The sequence below is a fragment of the Peromyscus leucopus genome, chromosome 2, assembly GCF_004664715.2.
Source record: "Peromyscus leucopus breed LL Stock chromosome 2, UCI_PerLeu_2.1, whole genome shotgun sequence".
In the NCBI taxonomy this organism is placed as follows: Eukaryota; Metazoa; Chordata; class Mammalia; order Rodentia; family Cricetidae; genus Peromyscus; species Peromyscus leucopus.
This window is the reverse complement of record NC_051064.1, coordinates 10,386,448-10,407,841: the sequence shown is the minus strand read 5'-3', so window position 1 is coordinate 10,407,841 and position 21,394 is coordinate 10,386,448. Positions and strand designations below refer to the sequence as shown.

The 21,394-nt window shown below is 36.2% G+C and overlaps 1 protein-coding gene across 4 annotated transcripts in view; it reads right to left on the bottom strand.

Moving 5' to 3' along the window:
- The window catches only part of Lrrcc1 (leucine rich repeat and coiled-coil centrosomal protein 1), a 33,092-nt gene that overhangs the window by 925 nt on the left and 10,773 nt on the right, over positions 1–21,394 (bottom strand). For 3 of the 4 annotated variants that reach the window (XM_028885133.2, XM_028885135.2, XM_028885136.2), the window contains 11 exons: positions 20,728–20,876; positions 18,072–18,276; positions 17,006–17,145; positions 16,143–16,344; positions 14,773–14,958; positions 13,723–13,897; positions 12,711–12,874; positions 12,032–12,240; positions 11,805–11,942; positions 10,757–10,892; positions 4,464–8,120 (listed from right to left, as the gene is read on the bottom strand). In XM_028885133.2, the coding sequence (XP_028740966.1) occupies positions 7,974–8,120; positions 10,757–10,892; positions 11,805–11,942; positions 12,032–12,240; positions 12,711–12,874; positions 13,723–13,897; positions 14,773–14,958; positions 16,143–16,344; positions 17,006–17,145; positions 18,072–18,276; positions 20,728–20,876 (1,851 nt within the window). In that variant the 3' untranslated portion in view covers positions 4,464–7,973. Of the gene's footprint in view, positions 1–4,463; positions 8,121–10,756; positions 10,893–11,804; positions 11,943–12,031; positions 12,241–12,710; positions 12,875–13,722; positions 13,898–14,772; positions 14,959–16,142; positions 16,345–17,005; positions 17,146–18,071; positions 18,277–20,727; positions 20,877–21,394 lie in introns of those variants that run through there. The other variant, XM_028885134.2, reaches the window with a different exon arrangement.

Sequence of the window (21,394 nt, the reverse complement as noted above, 5' to 3'; positions counted from 1 at the left end):
CATATTTACAGGATAAATTAAAAATATGTGCTATTTTGTTATAATATAGTAAATATTCAAGAAAACAAAAGTTATAAAATTAATGATGGCAGTAAACTGTTTTTCTTTTTTCTTTTGCGCCCCCCACCTCCCACCCCCTGTGAGATAGGGCAGTGCATTGGATTGAACCCAGGCCCTGTGCATGCTAAATAAGTGCCCCAGCACTGAGCTTTGTCCTCGGATGTAACTGAATGAGTTTTAAATGAATACTCCTACTCAATGGTCATGGATAATTGCAACTTTCAGTTGTTAGATCTCCTTTGAGCTAACAGTCCATCAAAGCTTCTATTTCAGTTGTATTACCTCTTTTTTGTAATTTTCCAAAACCAGATTTGGTTATTTTTCCTTTCAAATGCTTATAACATACAAACATCTACCTTCTGCATTTTCTACATTAAAACGTGTAGTTAAAATATGCTTCCAGGATAGTTAATCCTCTTATGATAAATGACACTGCTCATAGCATACATGGCACAGCAATATGACAGATAAAGCAAAGGCCTTTTGAAAGTTTGTATCCCGTAAGTACAAACAGCAAGTACAGATTGTATTTAAACACACACTTGTCACACAGCAGAATGATTTTCAGTCTTATACTCTTGTTTTGCCAAAGAGCATACACAATAATATGTAACATAAAAAATGTTGTCCTGGAAGAGTGGCACCAAGACTGTTTTCCATTTTGCCATCAATTTTAAAGGTAGCATTCAAAGCAATGGTTTTCATCAAGACATCCACATCCATATGAGTGCCTACTCTGTTCTCACTTCACTCTCTCCCACTGCTTTTCCTTGTCCCTCCCCCTCTACAGTTCTTTCTTCCCCTTAGTCCTTCTGCTTTCCTATTACATGTATTCTATTACTTTACTCCCTGACCCCTGTAAGAGCTCTTTATTATCCTCGATACATGGCCTATAAATATATATGCACATACATAAACATATATATGTATATATAGTTTTACATTTAGGTCTTACATATGAGAAGGAATATATTTTTCTTCAAGTCTGTCCTATTTTGCTTAACAATAGTCCTAATCACACCTATTTCACCACAAATGTCATGTTTTTCTTTCTTTAGTTGTATAAAATTCCACTGTGTTTATGTACCACACACTTTCTTCATCCTTTACCTGTTGATGGGATATTAAGACTGGTTCCATTTCCTAGTTATAGTGAATAATGCAGCAATAATCACCTCTATGGTATGTTCATTTAGAGTCCTTTGGGTATAGATCCAGGAGTGCATAGCTGTGTTTTGTGGCAAGAATCTCCATGATTGACTTCCAAAGTGCTTACATGAGATTACATTCCCTACCATCAGTAACGTAAAGGTTCCTCTTTCCAGCATCCTTCTCTTTCCCACATCACCAGTGTTTACCTTTTATTTTCTTGAGGATCACATTCTGACTGGGGTGGCATGGACTAGCAAAGTAGTTTTAATTTGCAATTACTTGAAGGTGAAGATGTTGAACATATTTTCAGGTACGTACTGGCTGTTTAGCCCATGTATTGATTGGATGATTTGAAGTTTTTGGGGCTAAACTTTTGTTCTTCAGTTATCTTTCATCTTAACCTCCTGCCTAATATATAGTTGGCAAAGCTTTTATTTTCTAGTTTATAAGCTTTCACTCACTTTGATGGTTGTCTTTGGCTGCGATGAAGCTTAATTTCACACAATTCCTTTTTATTAATAAACCTTGGCATTATTTCTTATGTTATGAGTCTTTCAGAAATCCTTGCCTTTATACCTTGAGATGAGTTAGCTATGTTTTCCTTTGGAAGTTTTAGAGTTGTAGATCCTACATTAAGGTCTTGATCCATTTTTTAATTGTTTTCGTGTACCGTAGTTGATGTTGATATACTTTCTTCTACATTTGTAAACCCAATTTCTACAGCATCATTTGTTAAAGGGGCTGTTTCTTCTCTAATGTTTATTCTTGAGAGCTTTTTTAATTGTTAGGTGGTTCTAGCTCTGTGGACTTACTTCTGAGTCCTCTGTCCTGTTCCTTTGCTCTCCATGTTTATTTTTATGCCAGTGTTATGCTGTTTTGTTACTAGGCTCTGCAATGTAAATAGACATCAAGTATTATGCTACTTGCATTGTTCTTGCTAAGGACTGCTTTAACTATTAATAGCCTTTTGTGCTTCCATATGCATTTTAGGATTGTTTCTAGTTCTATGAGAAATGTCATTGGGATTTGATGGGGGTTGCATTGAATCTGTAGACTGCTTTTGGTAGTATAGTCATTTTCACAGTATTAGTTCTTCCAATCCTTGAGCATGGATGGTCTTTCGATCTTCTAGTGTCTTCAACCATTTCTTTAGTGTCTTAGTTTTAATTTTATAGGTATTTATACAATTAAACCTGATTCACATTAATTTTTATTCTCTACTATATCACAGAGATTTTAAAAACTGTATTATAGTTGTATGCATGCATATATTTATGTGGAGGTCCAGGAACAACTTGTGAGGCAACTCTCTTCTTCCACTATGTGAGTCCCAGGGATCAAGCTCAGGTACTCAGGTTTAGCACCAAGTGCCTTTACTAGCTGACTCATCTCACCAGCTCAGCAATGAGAATTTTAATTCTCACCTTCACTAGGATAGTGCTTGTGAATCTGATTAAGTGAACCTGAAGTCATACATATTCATTTATAGACATCATATATATTGAAATAAAGAAGCGTTTGTTATAACCAAAAAAAAAAAAAAAATCAACAAGAATACACTGGAGGGGCTGGGGCAATGGGCTTGGGGTTAAGAGCACTCGCTACTTTTCCAGAGTCCCTGGGCTCAATTCCTAGCACCCACATTGCAGCTCACAACCTTCTGTAACTCCAATTCCAGGGCATGTAATACCCTTTTCTGATCTCCAAGGGTACCAGGCACACACAGGGTGCACAGACATACATGTAGGCTAAACATTCATACACATAAAATTCAAATGTAAGAAATAATATACTGGAAACATCCACTTAAGCTCCAGCAGCCCTTAAATCTATTTTTGTGGTGGATAAAATGGAAAACCAGATTGTGGTCACTTACTGAAGCTGGTGCTATTGAGACCCATCTCTTGTACCTAACAGTATGGCTACTGGGCAGCAGAAGATTCTCAGCAGAAGGAAATTCTACAGATAATTAGGACCACCTTATCATTCCCATTCTTCTGTATCCTCTTCTAGCATAATATGCCCATATATGGTAACTCAGATGACTTATCCAGACTCTTGATAAAGTCTGCCAACTGAATTACCAGTGTTGCAACTTAGCTTTTACCCCACTATATGTCCATTTCTCATTGTCACAGAATTTATTTTACTTGTCTTATAATAATACTAACCTAAAGACACAGCATTAGCCCCATCAATGATGTGTAAATGGTACTAGAGGAGGTTGAACTGCCTTGTATTCCCAGACACCTTGACAAAATGTGAGGGGTTAAACTGTTTTCCTTGAAAACATTCAGGACCTTGCCCCATGTACACATGTATTGGGATTCCCAAGGATAACAATGAGTTATCTTTACTAGTTATTACTCAAATTATTCAACTAGTCCTCTGAATCTGACACTCTCAGTTTGGGAGAAGCTCAGCAGTCTTGAAGAGTAAATCATGGCTTTGGGAATTTGGTTAGTTGTACGTATAACTTGCAAGTTGGGATATAAGTTCATACTAGAACCCAAGTTCATAGCACAGCATGTAAGATCAAAGATCACTAAGTTTAGTTGAGGTACTTTTAAGTCAATAATTTAGATCCAAAGACAAATTGCTAGATAGAGAATTATTGGAGAATCCCCTAGATTCAGAAAACCAAATGATTCCTAAAACTTCTGGTATTTCAGTGAATGTATGAATTATCTGACACTGCCCCCCTCCAACCAATGGGTGGTTGATACTGTCTGTTTTTAATCATACCATGATCTATATTCCTATTATGAACTTAGGCATTCCATTCCTCTTTCTCACAGACAGGGGAGCCCAGTACTCTGTCAACAAGCAGAAATGGTATACTCAGGATTACATATGTGGTAATAATTCAGCAGGGTTCATGGGATGTTTGCCTCTATAAAGCACACCAAGTGTTCCATAACCTCCCTGGAACATCCTCCATATTATAGCACCTGTGTTAATAAATCTGAGCCAACCCAATTCGGAGCTTACCACCAGACAGAAAACTTATGAATGCATGAAATTGGAAGTGTCAGGTATTGGTTCAGATAAGAATTAGACTGTTAGCCGGGCGTTGGTGGCGCACGCCTTTAATCCCAGCACTCGGGAGGCAGAGCCAGGTGGATCTCTGTGAGTTCGAGGCCAGCCTGGGCTACCAAGTGAGCTCCAGGAAAGGCACAAAGCTACACAGAGAAACCCTGTCTCGAAAAACCAAAAAAAAAAAAAAAAAAAAAAAGAATTAGACTGTCAGCTACCATTTGAATTCATGGAGTATATTTAATTGAGTATCATAGAAAAAACACAAAAATTGCATATAATACCTTCCATCTGGCATATCCAAATGCACATGAACAGACCTTAACCCAAAGTAGTAGCAAAAGTAGTCAAAAGGATGAGCTACATTATACTGCAATGACAAACTACAAGCCTTAAACATCATTTACACTAAAATATTACTGAACAGAACCCGATGTATAGCCTACCCAACCATAACTGAATCACAAAAATAGACCAAGACTTGATTTGACAAACAGCACTCCTAGTGACATTTGTGATCTGGGGTGGCAGAAACTGCTCTACCAAAAAAGAAGTTATATCTGAAGAATATATCTGAGGTGAAAACAGGCAAGTTAGTAAGACAGCTATATGGAAACTCCAGCAGAGATGTAAATAAAGGCTCTACTTAGGGCAGATACTTAAAAACCTAAAGTTTCACATAGCAGTGATAGGAACAGAGCTGAAGTGAATTGCAGAGCTCTGGGCCAGCCAATGCTTCCTCAATGTGAATATAAACTCCTATCATACAGTGCTCCTGTTTAAAAGGTGGGTCTTGGCAGAGGGGAGCTGGGCAGGAGATGGTATGCTTAGTATGTGAGGCTGACCTGGGGCCTGAGAATCTGTATGATTAAGAAGTTGCCAAGTTATAGAGATTCTCTTACTTCTCTGATAGCATGATGAACAGCCAAATTCTAAGCTATAATGACTCAATTATGCTATTTTCCAGAACACAATTAAAAGAGCATTTGGAGAGAAGTACACCCAACAGAAAATCAGTTTGCAATGTCTTTATACATAATACAGACACATGAAGAAAACCATAAAGATCAACACCAGGAAGGTGATGTCACACACTATAAGCAGTGTATTAGTAAAGTCAAGAACACTTAACATGTTAATTCCTCCGGACCCAACTGTAAATGGTGTCCCTTTTCATCTCCCTAGATGCCATTCTCATTCCCGAGTGGATAAGTGAGAACCCGAGTGTTTTAGACTACCAACACACTGTAGAAAAAATGACTCAATGTGGCCATACAATAAAGAACAGGAATTTTCTAATAATATAGATGATTTTAAAATAAAACAGGAAACTTCTGAGCAAGATGCCTCCTGTCTGTATAGTATCAGGAGACACAAGAACATATTTATGAAATTCTCAAGTATCTGCCTGCTGCTTTGCAGTCACCCACAGCAATGCATAGACTGAGAGCTACAGTTCAGCCTGATTTCCAGTCACTAATTGGTTTTATCTGATAAACTAATAGTTTAGTTTATAGTTTACTGTACCTATCAGGAAGTTGTTTTCTTAGAGAGTGGTTAGCTTGAACTTCTCCACATTGTTTCAAATAAACTCAATCCCTTTGGGGAGAGCTTTGGGCCTGGCTCCTTGCAAACCCAAAAGATTCTACTTCAGGTGCTAGATGAAGAGATAAAGCCTTGGTCTGGGTCTTCTAGGTCTACCTCTCCCAGGAGGTAACCTCTGATTTGACCTGGTTAAATATTAGTAACTAGACTCCTAATACTTTTGATCTCATGAATGGGAGCTGGATGGATGGAATCCCCTCCCTTCTTAGCTGTGATTACCATAATATAGCCTAGGAAGTTTCAGAAGTGATGCATAACCCTAACATCTTGTCCACTCTGGTGAGGCTACATCCCTTGGTTAGATGCAAAGGGGAGAAGAAAGCTGACTTGCCCACACCCACAACCATTTAGTGGCATTTCACTGGGCTAAAGTGATGGTGCTGGGAATGCCGTGTCTCTGTACATCACTGAGGACTTTGCTATTGTTACTGAGGTTTGTTGAATACTTCAGTTGCTATATCTAATTAGGACAACTTCTAGAAGTCTTAAAACACTTTTACCATCAGGATTATTTTTCTGGGAAGCAGGTCAGTAAACCCCTTGTTGCCATTCAAATGTGGAGCCTCCAATGTGGCCCAGGCTGGCTTTTGGGTTCCTCTACTTGAGTCTCCTGGTGGTCATCATGCTTAGCTTTGGCATTTTAATGATTTGGGGCGTTATTTTCCTAGTTGACACTCTGGTGGTTATACTAATCATCTGAGCACTAATCATCTTCAGTTTGATACTAATGATAATATAATATGAACAAAACATACACTATAGCTACCAAACTCCTGGTGTTTTCTGCTATCTTCTATGGTATAAATTTATGTCAGTTAGTCAAATCCTAATCTTTTATATAAAAATTTACCCACATAATTACCTTTTATAGTAAATCATTTCCTTTAGTGGGTTTTTGAGTTGTCAGGTATAATTTCCTGTCTGCCTTAGTTTCTTTAGCAACTTTCTTAAAGCAGGTTGACTGACAATGTAGATTAATCTTCATCAATGTTTTTCAGTTATTTTAATAAAATTCTTTCCAATTGGTATTGTTTACGATAAGGACTTTCTTGTTCCTTCTCAAACTGATCGAAGTTTGGCTGACATTTCTAAGGGTAAAATCTTTTTACCATGATTTTTATTAAAAATTTATCTGTAGGTTAACTATTTAAAATCAAATTTAGTAGGTTTGCAGTTATTCTTTATCTTGTTTCCAAGATGCCTATTACATATGCTGGTGGATCTGATATTGGCCCACAGACTGCAGTATGTAGCTCGGCTATAAGAATAACACAAGACCTTCCCTTTAGGAATAAAGATTATTTGGGTTCTATTTACTTTTTAAAATTTAGTTTACTAATGATATGAGTTTTCAATTGTGTTGTATTTTCCTCCTCTCAGAGATGGCAGAGGGGTGGAGACATCTATTTTCTAATGTAAGAGGTGACAGCAGTGAGGCAGCAGCACAAGGCCTGTCTGGAAGTGAAGGGAGTGTGTGCAGTTGTAAAGTCACTCTTCATGCCGGGACTCAAGTGGGAGTGACGGCAGGACTGCAGTGCTCTTCTAGATCAGACAATGCTTATAAAACTGTACATGCCACCTTTAATGAAATAAATACACCAGAAAGAGGAAACTGTGTCATGTGGAGATAGCTATACGTGCTTTTTGAATGACAACACATTTTTTGTTTTTAATCATATAGACTTTAAAAATTTTTGGCTACATCTTATAGACACTTTAAAAGAACAGAGCTACATCAACTAAAAGACAACCTATAAATATAATTAATTCTGCATTAGCACAAGATTAACAACAATGATTGCTTTCTCTCATTTCTCTCCTATAGTCAAGTTCTAACCTTCCTTTACAAGTCTGCAAATAAATGAATGTGTAATTACCAACAAGGTACATATAGCACAGCGACAAGAAAAAGTCTTTTAAGTCTAGTTATTATGATAGGTCCTTCTAGTATATATATAGGTATCAATAGTTTATTATAAAAAATCTACACATACAATTATTTCATCAAGTCTCTTAAAATATATTCATAATGAAATGTGTAGAAAGAGACATTTCAAAGTCATAGCAGTTGCTACTGTTACAGTATTTAATCATTTTTACAATTGGTCTGTTGGTCCATTTCAATTAAATTGGTTCCTACCAACATCACATTCTTTCTGAATTTCACTTAGAGCACAAACAAGTTGCTTAATTTTTCCTTCCATTACTTTTTTGTTCTTGGATGTTTCTTCCAGAAGTCCTCGCATTTCTTCTTCAACTTGTTGAACCTAAACCAATGTATACATTTTACATTTTAATTTTCTAAAAAAAAAAGTAAGTGCATTTTGAAAAGTCAATGATGTATTTTATGTACTCTATAATTTGTGAATATTTAAATGAAGTTAGTAAGATTCAACTTTTTTCAAACGTTAAAATGGAAAACTATATACTTTCATGTGTGTTACCTATTTAATCCTCCGAACATTCTCCTGAAAAAGATAGAGCAATGTGTTTTAACTGCATTTTGAGCTTAGAAAATGTGAAATTCCTGTTTTACAGAGAGAACAGAAACCCAGTCTTCTGACTGCCCTGAGCTGCCTATCAATGCTGAGTTCAACTTAAAATACCCACCCCTTAAAGATTTCCAACTCACACAACTTCCCACCCAAAGCAATCCTTCAATTTGGTCCTTCCAGCATGTGTAAAAGTTCTGTCTTTCACATTTAAAATAAAATTTTATCATTCACCTTAGCCCACATTCCCCTAACACTTCACTGCATATTACCAACTTCTCCTTGGTACTTCTGCTTGGTACTTCTACGTATCTCAACATGTCCAACACAGCTACTATGACCACTTTTTCCACCACTTCATTCCTCATCCTCTTAATACAGATCTCCTAATTTCTTTCCCCTTAGAAAATGACTTTTCCTAATTTATTTTTAAGTTTTAGATTTATTTTATTATTTTATGTGTTTGAGTATTTTGTCTGCATATATGTATATTTACCACAATCATGCCTAATACCCATGGAGGTCAGAAGAGGGCACTGACCCCTTGGGACTAGAGTTACAGCTGGTTGTGAGGTACCATGTGGGTGCTGGGGACCAAGACTGGGTCCTCTCCAAGAGCCTAGTGCTCTCAACCTCAGAGTCAACTCTTCGGCCCCAACTTTTCCTAATTTAAATTGTTACCTGTCTGTGATGCCTCAGGATCTGTACATTTCCTGTGCCTGATTTTAAACTCTGGTTCTATTTTTCTAGCTTTTTTAAAAAATTTAATTTTGTTGCTTTAGTACACAAGACAAATTTATGCCGTTAGAGCAGAGACTGTGGATGACTTATACTTCCAGTTGGATGGAAGGACCCACTTAATTTTATAAGGAGCCAACCGGTGAATCCAGTCTATCAGAATCAGGTAGAATTTAGCATCCATGTCCTTTCTGTTCATTTCAGAGGCTTGGGAACAGCAACTGCTTTCTTATTTAAATGGTAGAGATCTTCGGGATGATCAGGAGCAAGGCCTTTGGACTTAAGAATTCTCAAGAACTTATTACATCATGAAACAGACTTGTGCAGCACCAGGGAGTCCCTCAGGATCTTCCTGAAAAGAGAGGCTTGTAACTTCTATACAACACAAACTTGAACATCTGATAAACCTCAGGTATTGAGACTCTCCTGAGTTTCCTGTCTGTCAAAAACCAACATAAGAAAGTGTTTCTTCAACTCTTTATCAAATCATGTTGGTAGCAGGTCCAACATTATACTCAGTACTTTCAGCCAAAAGCCGAGTTCATGTTTTATTTGGTATTGTCCACAGTACTTTAGTATCATGTTAAATAAAATACTGGAAATTGCCACTTACTCCAAGTAAAATAACTTGGTCATTATGTCCTTAACTATTAATTATATAAGACCATTCTCTCTCTTTAGAGTCCTAAAGGTAATTCTACTTTAAACACATTCTAATTGAGAATGACTTTGCCTCTGTCTCTAAGATTTACTTATGTGTGCATGTGTTGGTATATATCTGTGTGAGTATGAGAATGTATGTTGAGGCCAGATTAGGGCACTGGATCCCTCAGACCTGGAGTTACCGACATTTACAGGCTGTGGCAATCTGGCTTTTGTTGTGTGGGTGATAGTATATAAACTCTGGGCCTCATGATTGCTCAGTGCTCTTAACAGCTGAGCCATCTTTTCAGCCCCTCTCCCTATTTTTGGAGAGATGTCTTTCTGTTTAGCCCAATCTGGCATGAACATTTCATCTTCTTGCTTCATCCTGAGTAGAGATTATATGATAAGCATGCACCACTGTGCTTTCTGTTCTGGAATGCTTTTTGGTTACTCATTTCTGAATTTTAGATACCTTAGTTTTTGTTTGTTTTTTCATTACTACTTGAAAAATAATGAAAAGTTCCTAAGTAACTTTGAATCTCGTGTATCTCAAAAGAGCAGTCATATCAGAATATTTGTGTGATTGTTAAAATACCTTGGTCTGACCTTGAGGTAAAAAGTAAAAAGCATCTGATGTCTGATTTGGCACCATCAGAAACTCATTCTTATCAAAATGACAAAGCTGACTAACGTCAGCCCCAATGAATAGGGAAGTGATCACTGAGAACTTTCTCAAGGCAGTGGTAGACTGCATTGTATTTTTCCCTTGCCATGACCAAAGGGATATTCATGGAGACTGCCAGGATTGTGAACAGATGCAAATGGAGATCTAACTACTCAGTTCACTGGAGTTATTACCTATGAATGACCCAAGTGTTGCCTAGATTCATGATAGTTTTGAAAACATGTTCTTTAATAGTTATATCGTTAAAATGTGCAGTCTCTTCTCTTTTAATTTTAAAAAATATAATTTGTTTAATCATAACTATTTAATATTGATTATTAAAGTAAATCTTAACTCACAGTACCTTTAAATTTGCACAATCAATATATTTCTGCTTCTCATTTGTTAGTTGTGTTATCTCAGCTTGATGAGCTTCAACAATTGCATCAACTTGTTTTTTAAAGGCATCGTCCATGCTCTGAAGCTTTTCCACTGCATCCCTTTAAAAAAAAAAGGCAGAAAAACACCCCCATGTATATGGGTATACAAAGAGATTAAGTGGGCTTTTTCTTGGGTGCAGTGAGAAGCTATCTGCAGACTGTTATTAATAACACTCTTCATCTTAAAATCAAAACCAGCATTAAATTGTAATACCTATTTTTCATGGAGTTTTCAATTTTACAAAGTATTTTAAAAATAGATTTATAAATTACAAGGGTAAATCCTTATTTCCTACTGAGTATTTTTTACAATGAAACCTAAATGGCAGTTAGCCACATGTTTTCTTTGATCTCTTTTAAAATCATTTCTATTCCTCAGTTCGTGCAGGATAATAGCAGTTTAAATCTACATTGCTCTTGGCAGTCAAGTGACTGGTCTGAGTTTCATTTATATCAAGCAAGATTTTATTCAGATAGTGCCAGCAATGTTAGCAATAAAATGCTCATATAGAAATTACTATGTTTCAGGCACTATTCTATAAGGGGAAACACACACACACACACACACACACACACACACACACACACACACACATTCATTTCGAGTTATTAAGGGGAAATTAATATTACTATTTCATAAATGGTATGAAAATAACTTCTTAGCAAATTAATCAGGCCCTCTATACCTTTGGCATCTTTTTCTTTCCTTACATGTATTTCACTCATGCCAGTGTAGTATGCATGTTTAAAGGGATCCCACACTGGGGGGTGGGGGGTGGCACATGCTTTTAATCCCAGAACTCATGAGTCAGAGGCAGGTGGACCTCTGTGAGTTCGAGGCTAGCCTGGTCTACAGAGTGAGTTCCAGGAAAAGCACCAAAACTACACAGAGAAACCTTGTCTTGAAAAACCAAATAAATGAATGAATGAATAAATAAAGGGATTCCACATCCTTCATGACTCAATGCTTACTTTTGTAGCTCAAGACTTTTGTCTCTCTCTGCTTTAAGTTTCTTTTCCTTGTTTTCAAATTTTTCTTTTACGTCTTTTACTTGTGTTTCAAGATGATAGAGTAGTTCTCCTTTATCATGCCATTTTTGATTTAGTGTGCTAAAAAGACAAGAAATAACTTTAAAAGTGAGGAACATGGAATCATTAATCTAGAACTTTCTCAGTGGCAAGTATTAATTATACAATACCTGTAAGCTTTTCTGATTTCTTCCAGTTCTAGTTCCTTTGTTTTCAACTGTTGTTTTAGTTTTTCCTTTCTCTCATTGTGTCTTTCTAATTTTTCAATCACATTATCTAGTTGTGAACATTTTTCATTAAGTTGTTCTTGAGTACATTTTTCTATAAAAGCGATCTTTTCTTGTAGTAATTTGATTTGCTCATCTTTTTCTTGTAAACACTTTTAAAAAAAGCATAATTTATTTTAGGTGTTGCATATGGTACAAATTAAGACCTAAAAGGATACTGAACATAAAATATTAAATTTTCTTGTGATTCCTAATCTTTTACTGATACCTCACATTTTGTTATTTCAAAGGCAAGAGTAAGCCAGGCACGGTGCCACAGGCCTCTAACCCCAGAACTCAAGGCAGTGGCAGGCAGATCTCTGTGAGTTCAAGGCTAGCTTGATTCCTAGCCAGCCTGCCTCAGAAAAAAAAAGAAAGAGTAAAAACAATAACAACAACAACAACAAAAACCCAAAGATTCAAGTTAATAACTATCAGATAGTACTTTTAAGAGCAAGGGTAAGAAACTTCAAAAGGAAACATGATATTTTTTCTCCCTTTAAAATCTACAACAGTTGAGGATTACAGTTATAAATTATTATTTTTCAAATCTGCCTCCCCCCACAAAAAAGGTTAATCTTACATCTTTTAATTGTCTGATGGTTTCAGTTTGGTCCTCGATGATTTTGCATTTTATTCTCAATGCATCACAGTCACTTTCGTGGGCTTTTTTCAGAGATTCATTCTCTCTACATAAACTTTCAATTTGGGCTTCTAATTTCCCACGACTCAGAGCTAGTGATGAGCCTAAGAAATAATTACCAGTTAGAAACAATACATTTGGGGATTTTTGTACTTTATGAAAACCTAACCTAATAAGGTGAAAAACAAAAAAACTTATTTATGACCCAAAGCATACAATAATGCAAATCAACAGGAGAAAGCCTTCTAAATATTTCAGCTATTATAAACCCTACCTAGGAAAAAGGAAGAAAACACAACCACATTAGAAATTACTACAGAATAAATAAGCAATGTTTTATCTTGACTAGTATCTAACTATTCATAATTTTTAAGCTATCTGTAAATGTCAAGACAGAGTATTAATTTTCTTTTGCTATATAATAATCAAAATGGGAACAGGACTAAGGATTTACCTAAAATCTACAGTGGTTTCATTCATGCACAATTTTACTTCTACCCATGCAAAATACTGTAAATGTCACAAATATGAACACTCATTTTAGATGCTTTTACTATTAATATGAGCAGTATCACCACAGTATCCTGTGAAAATATCTAATTTTAATGTTTTTATATATCAGCGAAAAATAAACTCAAAACAGAAAACTAAAAGTATCAAAGCTACTGTTCCCTCAGCTGCTCTTGAGTGACCCTCTTTCTTGGCCTCCAGAGACGCAGCAGATACAGGCATGTGCCTTTGTGCCTGGCCACTTTAACAACTTAACTGCTGAAATGATTTCTTTCTGAGAGGGGTGTGTTCCTGTCTGGCTAATAAATGCGTATGTATTATACCAGATAAAACACTGCTTTTATCTTAGCATTGGGAGGCAGGGAAGCACCTTTTTACTCTAACATCCAGATGTACTGCTTTCTAACAATGGCAATTTTCCATTTAACAACTTGAGATTTACCCTGATGTGCCAGTTCGTGGCCCCATACTTTTCGTTCTGTCCTTAAACCATAAATCAGCGACTCCTTGGCTGCTAGCTCAGAAATAAGCTGCGTTTTCTCATGCTTAAGAATTTCTATTTGAATGCTCTTCTGCTTGTCATCTTCAATCAAAATTTCAAGAGTGTTGATTTGATTCTGTACACCCCCGAAACACAAAACCACCAATTATTTCATTTAATTATAAACATTAAAATTATATATACTATAAATTTTTATTAAAGTACCTTCTTTACATCTTATGAAAAAGTGCTCTTTAAGCAAATAAAAAGTAAAGATTACCAAAATTTATACCAAAAGTTTTAAGACACACCCTATAAAATAAAATGCCAACATCTAAAGGGCTACTTTCTAAAGCTAAGTTTTACTCCATAATTGTTAAGAGAAAAACTGAACCTATAATTGTCAAAATTTCTCATGAAATATTTAAATTAACAGTCTATAACTTACTTTGCAGAAGTTGATTTCTTAGGTAAAATAGCACAAATATTAATGTAAATGAATTTAAAAGCTATTGCGGTGAAGTGTATCTGAAACTGCCACTACTATCCAATTAATGGCAGTAATACAAGTGGCATTTCTCAAACCTTAACACCTTCTGAGTATCATTTTACCAATTTGTGTTATATCACTGTACAACTGGTACACCTTTACAAAAGTAATTTACTTAAGTAATTTGTTTACATATTTTTATTTATTATTGAGACAGTCTCTCACTATGTAGACCTGATAGATTTATAACTCAAATGTAGACCAGGATGGACTCCACTTAGAGATCCCTTTGCCTGCCTCTGCCTTCCAAGAGCTGTGGCTGAAGGTGCTGGCATACTTGGATACTTTGATGAAAGCAATATCATCTCTGAACTCATTACTTTCATTAGGTATACTTTCATCATGAACATCACAATGAATGATTAATATCATCTCCAAGTTAGTCCTGAGCACTCCTAAATCCACTGCTCACACTTGAGGTGATGCGAAAGCTCCGAGGAAATGACACTGCCGACTCTTGCCTGTAAATTGGCTGCTGCTTCTTGTTTCAATTTGGAGACCTCCGAGAGTTTTGTCTTTTGTTCTTTCACCATACAGGTCAGATCTTTAATTAAACAGGAGGATTCATTTTCTTTGCGTTGAGCCCAAATAAGAGCATGTTTGCTCTTGGCTAACTCAGTTGCAACATCTTCAAAACCATCTTGAACCTGTATTTCAAAATCATATAAACAGCATCTTCCCAAACAGAAAATATTGCTTCTAGAAACAGTTTACATTTTTCATTTTAAAACCTTGAGTTTTAGTAAAACAAAATTCAAAGGTAGTTTGTTTCAATCTACTAATTCCCAGAAGATAAAACACAGACCCAAGGAATTTGCTACTCATTTGTTTAGTTACCCAGGGAGTTAACTAGTGAATGCAAGAACCAAGATTCATTTGTACAACACACATTCACTGAGCAATTGCTGTATGTCAGCCACTGTTTGGCACTACAGTATATCAATGGACAAAATAGACTAATCTGTCTTCTAGTAGTTAGGGACTAATAAGATACCAATAGGAAGAAACTATGCATAATGAAACTATACAGAAAGCATAAGCTTAGAGGGATGTACAGTATTATAAGAGGAACATTCAATTTTATATGACACTGTTATTGAGAGGTTAACAGGAGATAACACAGGACGTAAGTATGTATGTAGGGAAGGTGTTCTAGGCAGGAAGGGGCTTCAAGGAACAGCCCAAGGGCTGGTGATGTGAGTGGCATGGGTGAAGGGGAAGATGACAGAGCATGCAATCAGCTAGAGTTCTGACTGTCATTCTGAATAAAATAGAGGGGCAAAAGAGTTGAGGAGTAGCATAATATCTAACTTACATTTTAATACAAAGGTGGAAAGAAAGAAGACTATATTCTAAAAATAACATTACAAAAAAGCTCTTGAGGTACTACTGGTTATGGAATATCAGAGAAAGAAGAGTCAATGTTGGCATTAATTTTTGGCATAAGCACCTAGAAGGCTGGGAATAGCATTAATGGAGATGAAAAGAGGCTGAAGTAAAAGTGGAGGAATTTCAGTTCAATAGAAATGCTAACTAAGCATTGGCCTAGGAGTGAGGATATGGGGGGTGGGGGTGGGGTAGGAGAACTGTCAGCTTTGCTGGCCCCTGCAGTACAAGTTCAGGTTTCCCATTCATATTCTGATACTCACTTTATCTCACCACTTACTACTACAATTATTTTTTCAACAGCAATAAAAAAATAGATATTATTTACCTGAGGAAATGCAAGCTCTAAAAATTCACTTTTTTAAACATTATACACTCATCTAAATAGGGGTAGGATTCTAAAATGTGGTACTCTTATCAACAGAGCTATATTATCAATTCTTACATCTTTAAATCTTCTGGCTTCAACAGTTAAAGCAATACGGAATTCGTTTTCTAAATCCAAATACTGCTGGTTTAATATATCGATTTTTTCTTGGTATTCTTTTACTTCTTGCTCATGCTTTCTTTCTTCTTTGGACATTTCTTTAGCCAATGCCTCCTGGAGCTCAGCATCACTGAAAAACTCCCTAGTTTCAATTTCTTTCCTGGAATGAAAACCAAAGCAATGCAGTTCATGTCCATAAAAATTCAAAGGTCTTTAAATAGTTACCTTTAACATTTTGTATCACCTAAGGTTAATGGAAGATCAGTTCTTTGCTTTAAAACACAGAAATGTCGAGAAAGTTAACAGTGTACTGCCTTAGAGAATAAATACTGATTAATTTTACAAATAGTTATTTGGAAGTTAATTAGCATAGTTTCCTCTCTGTATGAGCAATTTCTGTCAAGTTTGAAGAAATAAAGAAATTATTAGAAGACTCTTCTTTTCATGCTGACACTAAAGTCACACATTTGTTTTTTAGCTCCTAGCTCTTTCTATGGGACTGAATCTAACCGAGGCACAAACATGGTATTTTCTGTGAATTAATTCTGATTTTAATCTTTTTGTTCACTACATTGATTGGTTGATGGATTACATGTATGTATGTCATGCATAGCAGTGAGAGGACAACCTGCAGGAGTTGGTTTTCCTTCTATCACGTGGATCCCAGGAACTACATTGGTCAGGCATTGTAAGCCATCTTGCCGGCCCTCTATGAGTTAATTCTGTCACTAATGGTCAGTCGCTGGGTGGGAAGGAGCGGGGACAGAACCAGAAACTTCCTTTTATACTTTTGAATGTCAGTATTGTCTTGTTTCATTCACCTGTGTTCTTGTTCTTTCAATGCCAGAAGTTCATGAAGTTGCTGCACTTGCTCCTTTTCTTGGTGAAGAGAAGTTCTTAGTAAGTTTATTTCTCGATCAGCAGCTGAGGCTTTGAGCTCCACCTCTTGGATAAGTCTCATCTGAGTGAAGCACAGTCACACAATTATCCTCGTGCTTCTGTGTCTTAAAGTCAGTCAGTCTCATTTGAGCAAGGTATGCATGGCTCCAGCATTCACACAATCATCTCCCTGCTTCCACTTTGTATCTGGTCAGTTTGTTTAAAGGCCAAGGGCGGTTCCCTTAGTTTAAAAGAAAAGCCACAGGGCAGGCAAACTGTAGACATTGGCAGTTGCCTTGAGGAGGAAGATGGAGAAGAGGAAGAGAAAAAAATCATGCCTTTTTGATTTAGGCATGGAGGAGAAGAGAAGTAAGCATGCTGCCAGCGACATGGTGAGTGACAGAGAGCTTTGGGGCGTGCTGAAGTTCAGCTGTTAGGGAGAGCACAACTAAAGCCAGTATCAAAAAAAAAAAAAAAAAAAAAAAAAAAAAAGACCAGAAAGAAAAGAGAAAGTCCTTACACAGAAAAGCTGGCAGACCTAAGAGCTTTCAGACCTAAGTGCCTTATGGCCAACCCAGTAACTACCCCTGATTGTATTATATTTTATGCCAGCTCCTCTAAACATTGACTAAATGGTATGACCTAAAACTGAGCTGTTTTCAAACTTTACTGACATAACAATGATACTGTTAGACAAAGTTGAAGCATCAAATATACTGGCATCAATCACTATTGATTTGCATCACATTTTTTTGACAGGGTTCCATGCCAAAAGCATGAAAGTGAAAATCCTTCAAGTACCCCACAGATTGGAAAGCTATCCCTCAAAAATATGAGCCTAACTACCTGCAGTATTTCTACCAACTCTTAGGAATGCTTTACGTAAGTGCTGGTAGAATAAAGACACAATCCACAGGCTGTACAATTGCTCTATTAAAAACAACAGTGACTTAATTTCTACATAGAGCCTGGCATCTTTGGAGCTGTTTTTAGGTAGTTTTTAGATACCTGTGCCTGCTGCTGCTGTGCTTTCTGCTTCTCCATTTTTTCCAAGGCCTTTTCCAGGGTTCTCAAGTGTCTGAGGTGCTCGTCCTGTTGACCTCGCGCCTTCATTAATTCAATAGTTAGTTTTTTAACTTCATTTTGAAGTCTGTGAACTATAATTTCAAGTTGAGCCTTGGAATGTCTCTCCTTAAAAATAACATCCTTTAGCCTAAAGCACAAGTTATATGTGCAATGGTAAGAATGTTACATGTACAAAAAATAATGAAAATTGTAATCAATGTTAAGGCTTAAAATACTGATCAGTATCTGAATATACGCATTTGTCCTGATCTTGAAACGAATGTTTTACTATAAGGAAAAAACATTCATCATAAATTAAAGAAACTTAGATGAACTTTTATTATTCCACAGCAATATTTTACCCCAAGTGTGTTTCAGCTTAGGGCTAGATGTGAACTTTTTAAAGCATTCAGTATTGACTAAGGTATAGTCACTGCCCACAAGGAGCTCAGTATCAGAGAAGATACATATACATATATACATATATACATGTATACATACATACATACATATATACATACACACACACACACACACATATATATAAAGATGCAGAATCAAGAAGATATTAATATCAACTGGCTTTGAGATATAAGAGATGGCAGAACAATTATTTCTAGTTTTGGTAGCTGGCAGAATATTAATGGCACACCATTTACTAAGGCAAAAGACTACAGAAGCAAGATGTTTCTTTCTCAGGATGGGCTAACCTGAAAACACTTATGAGAAATACAGAAATACAGCACTTCTGGTAACCATCAGATCAACAAGTCTATTGTCCAAGGAAGTCAAACCAATGAAGATACTATACTGAGACTCCCTTGTTGACCTAACATTATTCATAGGGTGGCACCTAGTCATCAGACTTCATATTAAGGACAATGGATACAAGGCACACAAAAGAATATCAAGAGCCGTAAGGCATTAATCTTAAGATACCAAACAAATATGGGTGTTGATAAAAGTAGAATCAGAACAACTGAGACTTACTTCTCAAGAGAGCAATGAACATGGACAGTGGACAACAGGTACAAAAGATAGATTGTATAAAAGCTAAATAGGAAGTGTGTTCCAACACCCCAAATTCAATGGATTCTGGAGAGCAGTTGAGAAATAGTTTTAATATACCACAATTAAAACTTGTACTATGAAATAAAGCAAAAATTAATCACAAATAGCACAAAACAAGAAATTAAGAATGCCAAACTAGGCATGGTGGTGCACACCTGTAATTCCAAGCACCTGGGAGGCAGAGACAGGTGGAGCTCTTTTGAGTTCAAGGCCAGACTGCTCTACTTAATGATTTCCAGGCCAGCCAGAGCTACATAGTGAGATGCTGCCTCAAAAACTCAATACAACACAACAAAAAGAATGCCAAAACTAAAAGGAATTTGAATTATAATGCAAAAGGAAATACAATTTAATAAAACAACTCCTAAAACAAGCTTTGCTTCATTCTGAAGAGAAATCCTGTCTTCTACTCATCCTGAGGTCTCTATAAACCTGTCATATAACAGGGCTCTTTTTTTTTTTTTAGGATGTCTGAGCCCTATTCCCTTCCCCTGCCATTCTCTCATTTCCTGAAATGGATTTTCTTCTATCTATTTAGACAGTGATCCCTCAAACACAAATAAGGCAGGATGTTGATAGAAGCAATCACATAAGAGCAGAATACATCAAAATGTATAGTTATGGTGATTCTCACAGTAAATACATTCCGTGTACATGTTTAGCATGATTTATTTTTTTTATATCACACAGGTACAACATATAAAAGAACAGGTAGGATAGGTTTTTTGTTTGTTTGTTTAAGCATCACTATTATACAGTCAAATGTCTAAAATAAATTAGGGATCAGGTTGGAAACTGTGTACCTCAATTTAATATTCAGAGGAGATCTTCTAAGAGGAATTATCCTTTCTACAGACACAAAACTGAACTAGCAGCAACTTCTAAATCCTACTTATGGCCAATAGCAAGTCTGGAGACCTAGTATTCTTTTAGAGGTAAGAAAAATATACAACCCGAAAAGAACTCTCAGTAAGAAACTTAATAACTATTTGGAGGGATAACTTCAGAATTAACTCTAGAAATCAAAGGAGGGGTTACTATAATGTATTTCCACATAATGGAATAAGGTAGATTTTATATTAAAGAAAGTACTGGGGTGAAAAAAACCCCTCAGGCAAATAGGAGACTGAATAGACAAGAAATAATAAGAAAAGAATTAAGAAACTTGGGCTATGTGTTACCAAAGCTAACAGAAAATGAGTACATGATAAGAGACTAGGATTCATAAACCTTAAAGAGAAATTTGCCAATGCCAGCCCCTTACAAACATGGCACTCTACAAAGCATGTCACCCCCCGCTACTCCACCCTGTCTTATCTTATTACTTACAATACTCATCCACTTGACACTTCCCCGTACAAGTGGTCAACTACATGTACTCCAAATTCCCCATTTATGTAACAAGAAAGCACTAAATCCTCAAATGACATGAAAGTCACATATATTCATTTCCCCCTAACTTTTCCTGTGCCAAGTCCAGTAATTTTGATGTTCTGAGGGATGCCTCTGGGTCATATTTTTGCTTTACCTGTTTGTAGTGATGAGAGCCAGGCTGTGAACATCTTTTTTCTCATTCGCTTGCTTATGCAGCTCATCGATATAATCTATAAGTTTCTTTTCAGCTTGCTCAGCTTTCCACCTCATCTCTCTCTCTTGGTCTAACTGTTCCAAGAGGGACTTAAAAAAAAAAAAAAAAAAGCATGCTTCATGAATTTGGAAAAAGTTACCTAACTTCTCACTGCCTCAGTCTTTTCATTTACTGTATAATAACAATTATTATATTATAATTATTATAAATTACCTACTGTAAAAAGCTACAGTGAGAATTAAATTAATGGACTTAAAGCACAAAGAATAGTGCAGAGTAGTGCTGGGTACATAACCATATCAAATGAGTGTTAGCTGCTACTGTCCTGACAATTAGAGAAGGCAATCTACCTAACTATTAGAGTATACTTTTTACAGTGCATAGTACAATAGCCAGTACTCCAACATGTAAAATGTGGACAAGTTAAATAATACATTCAACAAGTCTTGAATTTTTAAAATTACTTGAGCATCTCTGAATCCTTTTCCAAAACTGGGTTTCAGGACAACCAACAAGACAGTTATGCAGAATACTTCTCTGAGAAAACATGGAGATTTCTTTTGATATTTGAAAGGATACAGTATCTCCCTCAAATTAGGAACTATTT